Below are 12,735 nucleotides of genomic sequence, written 5' to 3'. Positions count from 1 at the left end.
TATATGCATTGCTGTTATGTACAAAAGCACAATATTGTTCTTTTTTTTTCCTTTTTTTTTTAGTATGAGCTCTCTTTTTTACAATATTGTGATCATTTTAAATATTGCCAAAGCCCCCACAATATCAAGATAATTATCGGATTGCGACCTTCATATCGTGAAAATATCGTATTGTGATCTTTGGATATCGTTACATCCCTAGTCGTTACCTGCCATCAGCACAGGTGATGTCATCTTCAGGTGACACCAAGTGGAAAATTTAGTTTTTAAAGGTATTAATTGTATATGAAAAATAATGAAGTTATCAAATTCATTATGGGCAAATTATTAACTTTCTACTGCGGAAAATGGCTCTTTTAATGTAGTACTTTTTGTATCTTTTCAGTCTGGTTTTTACAAGGGTGTGGCCGGATCACAGGTGACCTTGTCGAGCCTGGTGAACCAGTCCAGAGCCATGCTAGAAGAGCAAGCGCGTCACCTTCTGACCGAGTCGGAGCGGCAAACTATGGGCTACTACTTGGAAGAGTACCGGGACGGACACATTGGCGTGGAGCAGCTGGTCATGGCGCTTTTCGAGCTGCTCAACACACACGCAAAGGTGAGAGACAAGGAGCTAAAGATATTAGAATTAAAAAAAAAAAAGACTAAGAATAGCGGGTCCTTGTGCAGGAACATGTGTTTGTTGTTTGTCTTTCTTTATATGAATCTCTGGAGATTTCTGCAGGGTTATTTGTTGATGCTTAGTTCTATTTTGTTTGTCCTTCCACTACTTTTTTTTCAGTATTATAAATATATGCAAGAAAACAAAGGCATGGTGGTTGCAATTTCCCCCCAAGTAAGGTTCTGAAAGCTTTTTTCAAGGCTTTATACTATATTTAGAGCTGCACGCCTGCCACTTTTTACAATTTGCGGTGTTTTTCCAAATGCTAAAAAAATGTCCGAGGAATTAGTGTTACTCAAACAAAAAAGTCACAATCACTCCGTCTCTGCTTCTGTACTTGTCTTTAGATTGGAAGTGCAATGGCTCACTGTCAACATTCTTGACAGCGATGTTAACCATGGATGTGTATATTTTAATTAAGAAATTAAATTATTCATATCATAATCAGTGTTTACATTTCTATTATTACTGATGCCGAACAATGGATGAGTGCAAGACTGCCAGGAGCTGAAATGACTGTAAATTGAAAGATGAAATATGAATCAGTGTTACCAGATTCATGTGACAATATGAAATATATGGGCATTACGGTGAACTAGCGGTTAGAATGCTTGACTCGTATTCGATTCCCAGCTTCAAATCTTTGCTCAGGCCTTCCTGTGTGGAATTTGCATGTTCATCTGTTTCAATTATGCATATTGTATATTCCCAATATGACAATAACAGTGTTCCCTTGTTTTCCGTTGGGGTTAGGTTCTAAAGAATTACCTGTAATAAATGAAATCTGAGACGTAGTTAGCTTTATGCTTTACATTTAATATAATTTTTTTAAGGCTCTAAAACTCCTCATTACACAGTTTATGCACTTTTCTCATCGAGGCATTTACATTTTCTCACATTTCTCTCTTGTTTCAACATTCTCAATGTTCAAACGTTCATATTTTTTTATAAAATAGGTACATTACTGTAAAAAAAAAAATGCATGTAAAAATGCACTAAAAAAAATTGCAAAACAGTGAGGCTGCGAAAAGTGAACAGTGTTATATCGTGGGAACACTACATCTAAACTATACTCAGTATTCAATCCAAGTCCAACTGTTTCCAACATAAAATAATAATAAGTGAAAGTATTGAATATTAGTCATTTACAAAAATAGTCTTTAAACCAGGGGTGTCCAAACTTTTTCATTTGAGGGCCACATACAGAAAATCAGAAGGACGCAAGGGCCACATAATGTTAAGAGAAATTGTGTTTAGTCCTAAAAATTGTACAAATAATTTATTTGTGCTTTTGCATATTTAGAAAAATGCTACAATATATAAACCAATTTATTTGTAATATGGCAGTAGGGTTATTATAGTTAGGGAATTTTTCATTTTGGTCTTTTATTAGTTTTCATGGTGGTTCTGTTAGTTTTTATTAGTTTAGTTCTTGAAAAAATGCTAAGTTATAGTTTAGTTTGTTAGTTTCAGTATTAGTTTAGTTATTTTTTTTAAACAAAAGTGCATTACTTGTGCGCAGTATTTGAAAAACACCATGGGAGCGACGTCATCTTTTGGTGCGTTTCTATTGGCTGCTGCTAGATGACGTCACTTCTGTGTGACACACTTTCAAACGTCCTTTTTCTGGTTAATATAAAAAAATAAATCTTCTAAAAATCACATTTAAAATCAGCCCCAAAGGCTCATACATTAAATTAATTACCAAAGACTAAAACAAAGGACATGTTTGCTATAATTAAAGTTAGTTTTAGTTAGTTTTGTAAACATAAAATGTAGTTTGTTAGTTTTCCTTTTTTAAAAATAATTTTTGTTTTTATTTTATTTCGGTAACAATATTGTTTTAGAATTTTAGTTTTGTTCATTAGTTTTAGTTAAATAAAATAACCTTTAATGGCACCTGTTTTTCGATACCCTCTCTTCTTACTTTGACCATCTCCAAACATTTTTGTTTTGTTTATTTTATTTGAACTGAGTCAAATGCCATTTTTAGCATATGTCGCGGGCCACTGAAAAATGGACGGCGGGCCGCAAATGGCCCCCGGGCCGTAGTTTGGACACCGATGCTTTAAACACTTTTTTCTTTATTGATGGATAAGGAAATGTAATAGAAGTAAATGGAAGTACCGCTAACTTAGTAACGTGTGAATGGTGGTCTCTCCCTGCGATAAGCAGTATAGAAATTTTGACAGTTTGACGCGTGTTCAAAACGATAACGAAGGTTGAATTAAGTTCCATGCAAGTGTTCGATTATGTGGCATGTGAACGTTTCCATCAAATGACTGTATAGTGACCCCCACCCGTTTCGTCATCCCCCAGTTCTCCTTACTGTCCGAAGTGCGCGGCCTGGTCACCCCACAGGACCTGGAGCATTTCGATGGGCTGGTGTTGCGCCGTGAAATTCAGGCTCTCAAAGCAAGACAGGGCACAGCAGGAGCTCCCGCACTCCAGCCGGACACTCTGTCCATGGTGTCATACCCCGACACTCTGACCTCGTCTTCAGCCAGCTTCGTGACGAACACTACTCTCAGCTCCGCCCGGGTAAGTGCTACAGATGACTAGAACAGCCGAATAATGATATGACTCTGCAAAGCACATGACGAGTTGTAGTTTATTCATGATGTGTGTGGTGACTGGGGGATTTGTTTTTAGGAAAGATCTCTTAATTGGCAATTGGCACTGCCAAGTGTCACTACTTTCCTTTTAAAATGGCAAATATTAAATCAGTATTTGAAATGACGTGTTTTTCCTCCACTACTATAACCTTCTAATCTCCCACTCCCCCTGGTAGGAAAGGCTGCTCTGGCTGATAGATATGATGGAGGTAGGAGTAACTTTTGAAAGTGGTGAAGCACCAACCCACACATGCTGGATACACGGTGGGATAAGGGCTTGTTCAATTCCCTGTGGGCAGATGTGGACGAGATAACATGAGAAAAGAAACATTCAAAACAGGCTCTCTTTGTTCATTATATTTTCCCCCAGACAAATACGGGGTTCAATTGAACATCAATTTGACCTTTTTTTTCCCCATTTAGCTCCAGTAAAAGGATTTTTAAAGTCGCAATTGTGTGCATTTTATCTCCAACTGCCTCTCTTGATTCCTAATGCTGTCCTCAAATAGCACAGGAGAATATGTACTTGTATTGTAAACCAATTATGTGGGTTTAGTTTTTGCTTGTCATCTTTTTTTTACTAATATAATCCAATACAATTTTGGTCACAAAAAAATAATAATAAAATACCTCCCTGGGTATAATGAAGAGTTCTGCAGTCATGTTTTTTTCTGCTGTGGTTGAGTATCTCTGGGTTGTTTTTCCTTATAGAGTGGACCAAAAAAAAAAAAAAAAAAAAAAAAACCTCCAAAGAATAATTGCATAAAACCAAGGTTTTATTAAGTTAACGAAAACTAATGAAATAACTAAAACTAAAATTCAAGAAAACATTAATTAAATAAAATCAAAACAAAAATGCTTTTTAAAAAAAAAAAAAATCAAAACTAACTGAAACTACATTTTACAGTTACAAAATTAATTAAAACTTTTATTTATTTAACTATTTTAATTTATATTGTATTTTAGCTTTGTTTTTTCCTTTTATTTATATATTTATTACATTTTTTTTTCTCTAGTGTTTAACTGTTTTCTTTTAGTGTTTAAATGTTTTTATTTGGTAGTTATTAAGTTTTTAGCTCCAGTGTTTCCTCATGGGGGAGCCTCCATACTGGAAGGGAGGGATGGTCTCCTGCGGGCGGGCGGTTTCCCGGGGGCCCCTTGGCCCCGGGGAGCTGTGGCTCGCTTCAGTCTGCATGGAGCGGGCTGCGGTCACTGTGGGCCGGCGGTCTGTGGGATGGCATTCCTCCCTGTGGTGGTTGACCGTCATCCCTCTCAGTGTGGATGAACTCCTCCTGGGTGCCTTTCCTTACAGGGTTCTTCTGTGCCCCGCCATGTTGTGGTTTGTGTGTGACTGTTTTGGTTTGGGTGTGTCTTTGGGTACGATCATGGGGGTATGGGGGGGCTTTTTCTTTTGATTGTATTATGGATGTTTTAGCTGTTCAGCACTAACCCCGGGTTTTCACCGGATGCGGTTGCGGTGCGGTGCGTCTTGACTGCGTGCTCCGGACGGGTCAATTTTTTTGTCAATCCACACCGGCTCCGCACAGCTGCGGTCCGGCAGCTCCGTCGCCGCCCACTTCCCAACGTGTCTCGCGGGACGCAAGCCTTCCGCAGTCGACACGCAACGCACCCGCAAGCGGTGTAAACTGCACCATTCGAATGAATGGAATCTAATTGCTTGCGTCGCCGGACCGCACCGCAACCGCAACCGGTGAAAACCCGGGGTTAGAGTTGCATTTGAATGTATGAAAGGTGCTACATCAATAGTTTGATTGATTGATAAAACTATCATTAAAGCGAAAATGTCCTTTGTTTTATGGTAATTATTTTAACACATGAGCCTTTATGTTGATTTTAAATGTTATTTTAAGCATTATTTCGATATTAACCGGAATACGGATGTTTGAAAGTGTGTCACGCAAAAGTGACATCATCTAGCAGTGACCAATAGAAAAGGACTTTTCAGATGGTGTTGCTCCTAGGCGACAGTTTTGCGTGCTCGACTTTTGGCTCTAATGGCTCTACTCGCCTGCTTTTTCATTTAACTCAGCCGAAATGCAACGCTAGGTAAGAAATTGTAATTTTATTAATTATAATTAATTAAATATTGCACACGAGTAATACAGTACACATTTTTTAAACAAAAAATAAACTTCACTTCACAAATATGGCACTTTACTGTACTTTAATTTATTTAATTCAATCTCCGGTGTAATAACCTTATTTATTGATTGATTGAATTCTTATTTTTTATTTTATTTTTATTATTATTAATTATTATTATTATTATTATTATTAATTCAATCTCTGGTTTAATAACCTTATTTATTGATTGATTGAATTTTTATTTTTCATTTTATTTTTATTATTATTATTAATTCAATCTCTGATGTAATAACCTTATTTATTGATTGATTGAATTATTTTATTATCTGTTCTTATTGCTCCTGGACATGTAAATTTCCCAGAGGGAGCCATCCCAAAGGGATCAATAAAGTCAAGTCAAGTCTAAGTCTAAGTCTAAAACTAAGCATTTTTGTAAATAACTAAAATAAGAACAGAACCACCTTAAAAACTAATTAAAACTAACTAAATTTCAAAAAAGAAAACTCAAAACGAAATAAAAACAAACTTAAATGAACATTTTAAAACAATAATAACTGCTTAAAACAGAATTCTTGTAAATGTAGAAAACATTCATCCTTTGTGTTCTAGGAAGGTTTCAAAGGACGTTTTCCAAAAATACTGGGGTTGGGTGAATACCGATATCATGTATCAATAAAGCCCTATTTCCACCGACTGTATCTACTCAGTTCTGTTCTAAATCGGCTCTACACCCAAAAAATAGTGCATCTCTACTTGACACTACCCCTCCTCACCTCGCCAGTGATGTCATGCTACAGCGACCGTGCACGTCACACACTGACAAAAACAATTGAAAGTGGATGGATTGTTTACCTGGTGCTTGGTTTGTTAAATTTAAAAAGGTTTGCACCTCCTCAAAAGTCCAAATATTGATCTGTTTGGAAGCCATTCTTTCTCCTGACTTTTGTCGTCCGTCGTTAATGGCAGCTGTTTTCCCCGGGTGTTGGTTTGCCAAGCGAATCATTGACAATCACGTGCCTCCAAAATATTTATGTTCTGTTTTAGAACCAGACTACTCAAGAGTTAAAGCTTTAACTTTGACAGCACTAATTTATTGAAAATCTCTTTTTGTGTGTGTTACACTGTATGCAAAATATGTATTTTATGAGCAAAAGGAAAAAGGATCATAGAAAAATGCCATACTTTTCATGCAATTTTACGGATTTCTTTAAAGTTATGTCATTGTTTTTTGGGGGGAAATTGTATGTCTCGAATGTACTAGCGGTATCGGTAGTTGGCATTGGTAACTCGAGAGTTAAGTAGCAGTAGTAAAAAGCTCTGTGGAAGAGGCTGGTATACTTTATGACCTCTACCAAAGAAGTTGTTAAGCCACACCAGAAATAAAACCTACTGAAGGGGTTTAGTGAAAACCATCCACTTGTTGAAATCCATATCTGCATCCAGTTTACATAGCATACTGTTGCAAAACACTCGTGATTCACTATGCAAGTGAAGGTGTTTTTTTTTTTTTTTCTCTTCTTCTAAACCTGCGAGCAGTTTAGCACAGCAGGTGAAGGGAAGTGCCGATAATCCATTTTACAACACTGGAATATGTCCTGAAAATGTCTATTATGACATTTTAAAGTCGCATACATACTGCGTCTTCAAAAGCTATGGTCCTTTTCGGATCTTCGAAATGGAACTGCGTGTAAGTGCTCCCATCGTAGCAATGACGAGTCATTAAGCAGAATTGATGGGGCTTCGTTTTGGTTTGGTGGAGTTAAATGAAGGGCAGCATTTGTCTGAACTCAGCTCGTCTTTAACTCATTCACTCCCAGCCATTTTTACAGAAATAGTCCCATTCGCTCCCGGCTGTTTTACTGAATTTTGACTGATTTTGCAAGGCCCACAGAAAATTGTGTTCAATTGCTATAAAAGCATGGAACACATCAAAAGAAAGATTAAAGTCTCTTCTTTCATCAGGAAAAAAAAAGTATGTTTCTATCTGTTTTGGAGCAATTAGCATTAGAAGAGAGCTAAGTTTCATCAGTTTTCACAAATTATTTAAAATTGTGAGTAATTGAGCTTTTTTTCTACATGGCCCTGGTTGATCTCCTTTGCTCTGCTGCGACCTGCTGGCCGTTTGTGTACTAACTACCATTTCTGCTCGAGCATAAAAAAAGAAAAAAAAAAAAAAAAAAGTGTCTTTGGGACACTTAAAAAAAAAAAAAAAACGTATTTACACGTTTTTGGGAGCAAATGAGTTAATTTGCTTGGAGAATCTGCAAATGTCTTCTTCACATGTAAGTTGGTGTGCGATATCAAGACCAGCTGCTTGGCACAGATCAATGTGTGTGCGCGTAAATGTAAGCATGCCTTTTAATCAACCTTAACACTTTCCGTAAAATCCAAATTTCCGTTTGTTTTGGGATAAATGCACACCTTTGTAACATCTGCTCACAGGCTGTTTGCGCAGCATTCCCCTCTTCTCACATTTGACCCTTTTCTGACTCACTTCTGCATTTCCTCTTCCCCCTCATATATTTGTCTCCTGCATCTTTCAGAACGACAGCGTGGTGGATTCTAATCAGCAGGATCACATGGACAGTCTGAACACACTGCTAGCTGACATCTCTCTGGTGAGCTCTGAAGTCTGGTACACACAAACACGCGTTTGGCCCGAAAAACATGAACATGGTACAAGGGAAGAGGGGTTGAAGAAAGGTAGAAATGGATGAGGCTAGTGGAGAAATCTGACTGGTTTGTTTTGTTGGAGTGGAACAAGCTTTTGCACCAAAGGTTAAAGATGATTTCCCCCCCTTTTGTTTTTATTGAATAGCAAATAGTGAGCAAAGGCCAATCACAATATTCAACTCCCCTGCCTACCTTTCCATCTCAGCAGGGGGATGAAAAACAAGTCAAGAAGAAAGCTTTTAGGCATCCATTATTCTCAGCTGCCTACTTCTCAAATCATACTTTGTTTTCTTTTCTTAATTAATGTTTCTTTTATACTTACTTTGTTTCTTACTTCATGCATTACTGGCCATTCATGTCTCATTGTTGTTCATTCCACTTAAGTATAAAATGCAAAGTGTCAGCTACTGTACCGACATTTTCAACTTGGTGTGAGTACTTGAATAGGTGGAAGTTACAGATTCCTCTCAGTACAAATACAGCCACTGGTTAAATGGGTCATTCCATGCCAAATCACCAGGTGGGTTGAGCCAAGCAGATTTTATGATTTTATATTTATGAAACTTGGTGTACTTGTTGATAGTGATGGCGCAACACTTAACTCATTCACTCACAGCCATTTTCACTGACGCAACCCCTGTTTTTGACTGATTTTGCAAGGCCCACAGAATATTGTGTTCTATTGAAAAAAATAAATAAATAAATAAAAATATGGAACCTACCAAAAGACAGATTAGAGTCTCTTCTTTCATCAGGAAACAAAAAGTATATTTATATCTGTTTCCGTTTTGCAGCAATTAGCATTAAAAGATAGCTAAGTTTCATCATTACTCACAAATCTGTTTTGAATTGTGGGGAAATCAGCTTGTTTTAACATGGCCCTGGTTGATCTCTTAAACTCTGCTGCCACCTGCTGGCCATTTTTGTAATAACCACCATTGCCTCAACCGTTCTCTGCAGTAGAGAGGCTGCATCAAAGCCGTATGTATGCTCTAGCATAAAAAAAAAAAAAAGTATAAATACATCTTTGGGACACCTAAAATGTTTAAAATAAAACGCATTTATACGTTTTTAGGAGCAAATGAGTTCATCTCAAATGTTAGGTCAATTGGAGCAGAGGTTTGGGCGCTATGGCCCGACGAATTTTGACATTTTTGGCAAAAAGTAACATGGCTGCCTTCCTTTTGAACTACTGCTATCGTCTCTAAATGGGTATTGTTCGAAAAGGAATTCAAGATTTGCCATCATTTAGAAGATGCATACTCATTCATTAATGGTCATTGGAAGTTGAATATTCATTGAAAGTATGAGGTTATGGATAATTTGACTCATATTTCTGCTTAAAAACTCTCTTAACCTTTTTGTTTTAGACAACGAGAGATTATATTTCATGAAAAAATGTGTTAAGGTTACCTGATCCACAAGTTCATTTTTAAGGTCAGCTAAAACAAAAGGTCAAAACGTTACTAAAATATGAACCAATCTTCTTTGTCGAATACCATTTCCTACAATACCTGTTTTGTGAAGGTTGACCCAGTATTTCCTAAGATGAAGGGTTGAAGATGTAAAGGAAACACGCCCCTTTTTGCCTAAAATGTCAAAATTCGTCATGCTATAGCTCACAAACCCTTGCACTCATTGATCTCAAATTTGAGGTGTTTTGTCATCACAACCAACAAGTACACCATAATAAAGTCAAATCTACTTGGTTAAAATATTCAGATTTTTGGGGGGTGATTTGGCATGCAACGACCCATTTTGATTTCTTACGATGCATCATGTCCTTTCCACATGGCTAATTTATCATGATCCAAAATATCCTCTCACTTCAGGATGACGTACAGTCCACCACAGCTGACTCCCCCCCCTCCTTCAAGCCTCCACCCCCATCAGGGGTGCAGAGGCGCAAGAGTAGAAGAGACCAGCTCGTCAAATGCCCCTCGTCCGAATCCACACACTCGGGCTTGCACTTCACAGCCTCCACCCACCCAAACCACAACAAAAAACCAGCTCGCACCCATTCCTCACCTTCCCTACGTCACAAACAAGAACCTCCCATGTTGCCGTCCCGGGATTATACGGCCATCCCAAAGAAAGAACTCTTGGCACCTTCCAAGAGAGAACCGAAAACACCCACTCATTTATCCCTGGTTGCCCAACAGATTGGCCCTTTCCCACGCGTCCAATCCCCAAGCGGGGTTGCCAAACTGGCCGACGCGTCCCCTTCACCACCACCTCCACCCCCGCTGCCCGCGCCTCCTCCCCCTCCTCCCTCTCTTCCCCTTAAGCCAGCCACAATGTCCAAAGCCTCGTCTCCGGGCTGTAAGCAACAGTTTGTTACAGTGGAGGTTCACAGGCCCAACGCAGAGCCCGACGTCAATGAGGTGCGGCCGCTGCCCCAAGCTAGAGGTGAGGAAAGTTGGGCATAGTAAATACTGTGCATTATGCAAGTTTTGAATATACAATACATTAAATGAACTAAATTCAATGCGAAAAGAACAATATTAGGAATAGGGATGTAACGATAAGGGCAATATCGTGATATCATGATATTAAAACTGCCACAATATCGTCGTCGTCATGTGCACAATATTTAAAGGGAACATATCTGTCGGAACACAAAAAAAGTGGGGTTGATTTCCATTTGTGCATTTCTAGCACCCTCTGGTGGCTATTTTTGTAGTGCAATTTAATTTTCATTAGGGATGTTTTGGCCTTCTATGTTTAAAATCTATGCCAGGGGTGTCCAAACTTTTTCAAGTGAAAAGTGAAAGTATTGAATATTAGTCATTTACAAAAAATAGTCTTTAAACCAGGTGTGTCCAAACTTTTTCATTTGAGGGCCACATACAGAAAATCAGAAGGACGCAAGGGCCGCATAATGTTATGAAGAGAAATTGTGTTTAGTCCTAAAAATTGTACAAATAATTTATTTGTGCTTTTGAATATTTAGAAAAATTCTACAGTATATAAACCAATTTATTTGTAATATGGCATTCGGGTTATTATAGTTTTGGAATTTTTCATTTTAGTTTTTATTTTGTTTTGAGTTTTGTTTTTTTAAACTTAGTTTTAATTAGTTTTCATGGTGGTTCTGTTAGTATTTCATTAGTTTTATTTCTTTAATAAATGCTTAGTTTTAGTTTAGTTAGTTTCAGTATTAGTTTTTAGTTTATTTATTTATTTTTTTATTTTATTAATGTGTATTATTTGTGTTCAATATTTAAAAAACACCATGGGCGCAACATCATTATTCCGTTTTATATTAAAAAAAAAAAAAAAAAAAAAAAAAAAAAAACTCTATTAAAAATCACATTTAAAATCATCCCCAAAGGCTCATGCATTAATTTAATTCCCAAAAACTAAAACGAAGGACATGTTTGCTGTAATTATAGTTAGTCTTATTTTAGTTAGTTTTGTAAACATAAAATATAGTTTCAGTTAGTTTTCTTTTTTTAAAAAGCATCTTCGTTTTTATTTTATTTCGTTAACGAAATTGTAGTTTTGAATTCAGTTTTTTCGTTAGTTTTAGTTAACTAAAATAAACTTTAATAGCACCTGTGTTTTTCGACACCCTCCCTTCTTACATTGACCATCTCAAAACATTTTTGTTTTTATTTTATTTGAACTGAGTCAAATGCCATTTTTAGCATATGTCGCGGGCCACTAAAAAATGGACGGCGGGCCGCAAATGGCCCCCGGGCCGTAGTTTAGAGACCACTGATCTACGCTAATGATCAGATGAAAGGGGAACGTAATATGTCTGTGAACCGAGTCAATATGTGGAGGAACTCCGTGTGCGTGCATTAACAAGCAAGCGCTTCATATTGTGATTATAGATTGTAGGTGGTTTATATGCATTGTTATGTACAAAAGCAAAATATTGTGCTTTTTTTGTATGAGCTCTTTTGTTGTTGTTTTTTACAATTGTTAAATATCGCCAACCTCCCCACAACATTGTGATAATTATCGTATCGTGAGCTTCATATCATGATAATATCGTATTGTGACGTTTGGATATCATTACATCCCTAAAATAAACACCAGTCACTGGTTAATAAACAGTAATAAGGGGAAAATGTTTTTAATACATTAATGCAAAATTTAAATGAATCCGATTAGTCGATTACTTGATTGAATGATAGACAGATGGAGAAACAAGAACGTTCAATATCGCAATTCTAAAAGAACAAAATGATATTCTATGAAAAGAGTGCTGTGAAGGTAAAACATTTTGAAATCGAAGCCTTGCAATGGAAGACAAACGCAGCGGTCGAGTCCCGAGAGAATGAAAATGCTGATATCACGTGTGCCTGCCTCCCCCCTCAGGTGGCGCCCTGTCTCAGCTGTCAGACAGTGGCCAGACTCTCAGTGAGGACAGCGGTGTGGACATAGCTGAGTCAGGACACATCAACAGCTCCCATCCCTCATGCACACGACACCCTCAAGAAAGCCAGGGGGGCGGGGGGGACAACCCCACCAAACCGGTGAGGGTGTACTTCCAAACAGCCGTGGGCCCGACATGAATGAATGAGCATATTAATAGTTGCGGGGAATGCATAATTTGATTCAAGAACCGTGTCTGCTGCTTGATCTCTGCCTTTGTGAGGACCAAATGAGCTGATTCGAAACGAAGTTTGAGCCCAAAAATAACAGCCCCGTTATGTTTGACCGAGGATC

The 12,735-nt window shown here is 37.6% G+C and overlaps 1 protein-coding gene across 5 annotated transcripts in view; it reads left to right on the top strand.

The window, feature by feature from the left end:
* The window catches only part of whrna (whirlin a), a 157,900-nt gene that overhangs the window by 121,749 nt on the left and 23,416 nt on the right, over positions 1-12,735 (top strand). For 2 of the 5 annotated variants that reach the window (XM_077497295.1, XM_077497297.1), the window contains exons 6-11: positions 386-598; positions 2,981-3,202; positions 3,453-3,485; positions 7,926-8,000; positions 9,888-10,464; positions 12,385-12,542. In XM_077497295.1, the coding sequence (XP_077353421.1) occupies positions 386-598; positions 2,981-3,202; positions 3,453-3,485; positions 7,926-8,000; positions 9,888-10,464; positions 12,385-12,542 (1,278 nt within the window). The remainder of the gene's footprint in view (positions 1-385; positions 599-2,980; positions 3,203-3,452; positions 3,486-7,925; positions 8,001-9,887; positions 10,465-12,384; positions 12,543-12,735) is intronic. The other 3 variants (XM_077497296.1, XM_077497298.1, XM_077497299.1) reach the window with 3 other exon arrangements.

The sequence above is a fragment of the Festucalex cinctus genome, chromosome 15 (genome assembly GCF_051991245.1).
Source record: "Festucalex cinctus isolate MCC-2025b chromosome 15, RoL_Fcin_1.0, whole genome shotgun sequence".
Classification (NCBI taxonomy): domain Eukaryota; kingdom Metazoa; phylum Chordata; class Actinopteri; order Syngnathiformes; family Syngnathidae; genus Festucalex; species Festucalex cinctus.
The sequence above is the reverse complement of the archived record's forward strand: the minus strand, read 5'-3'. Positions and strand labels throughout refer to the sequence as shown.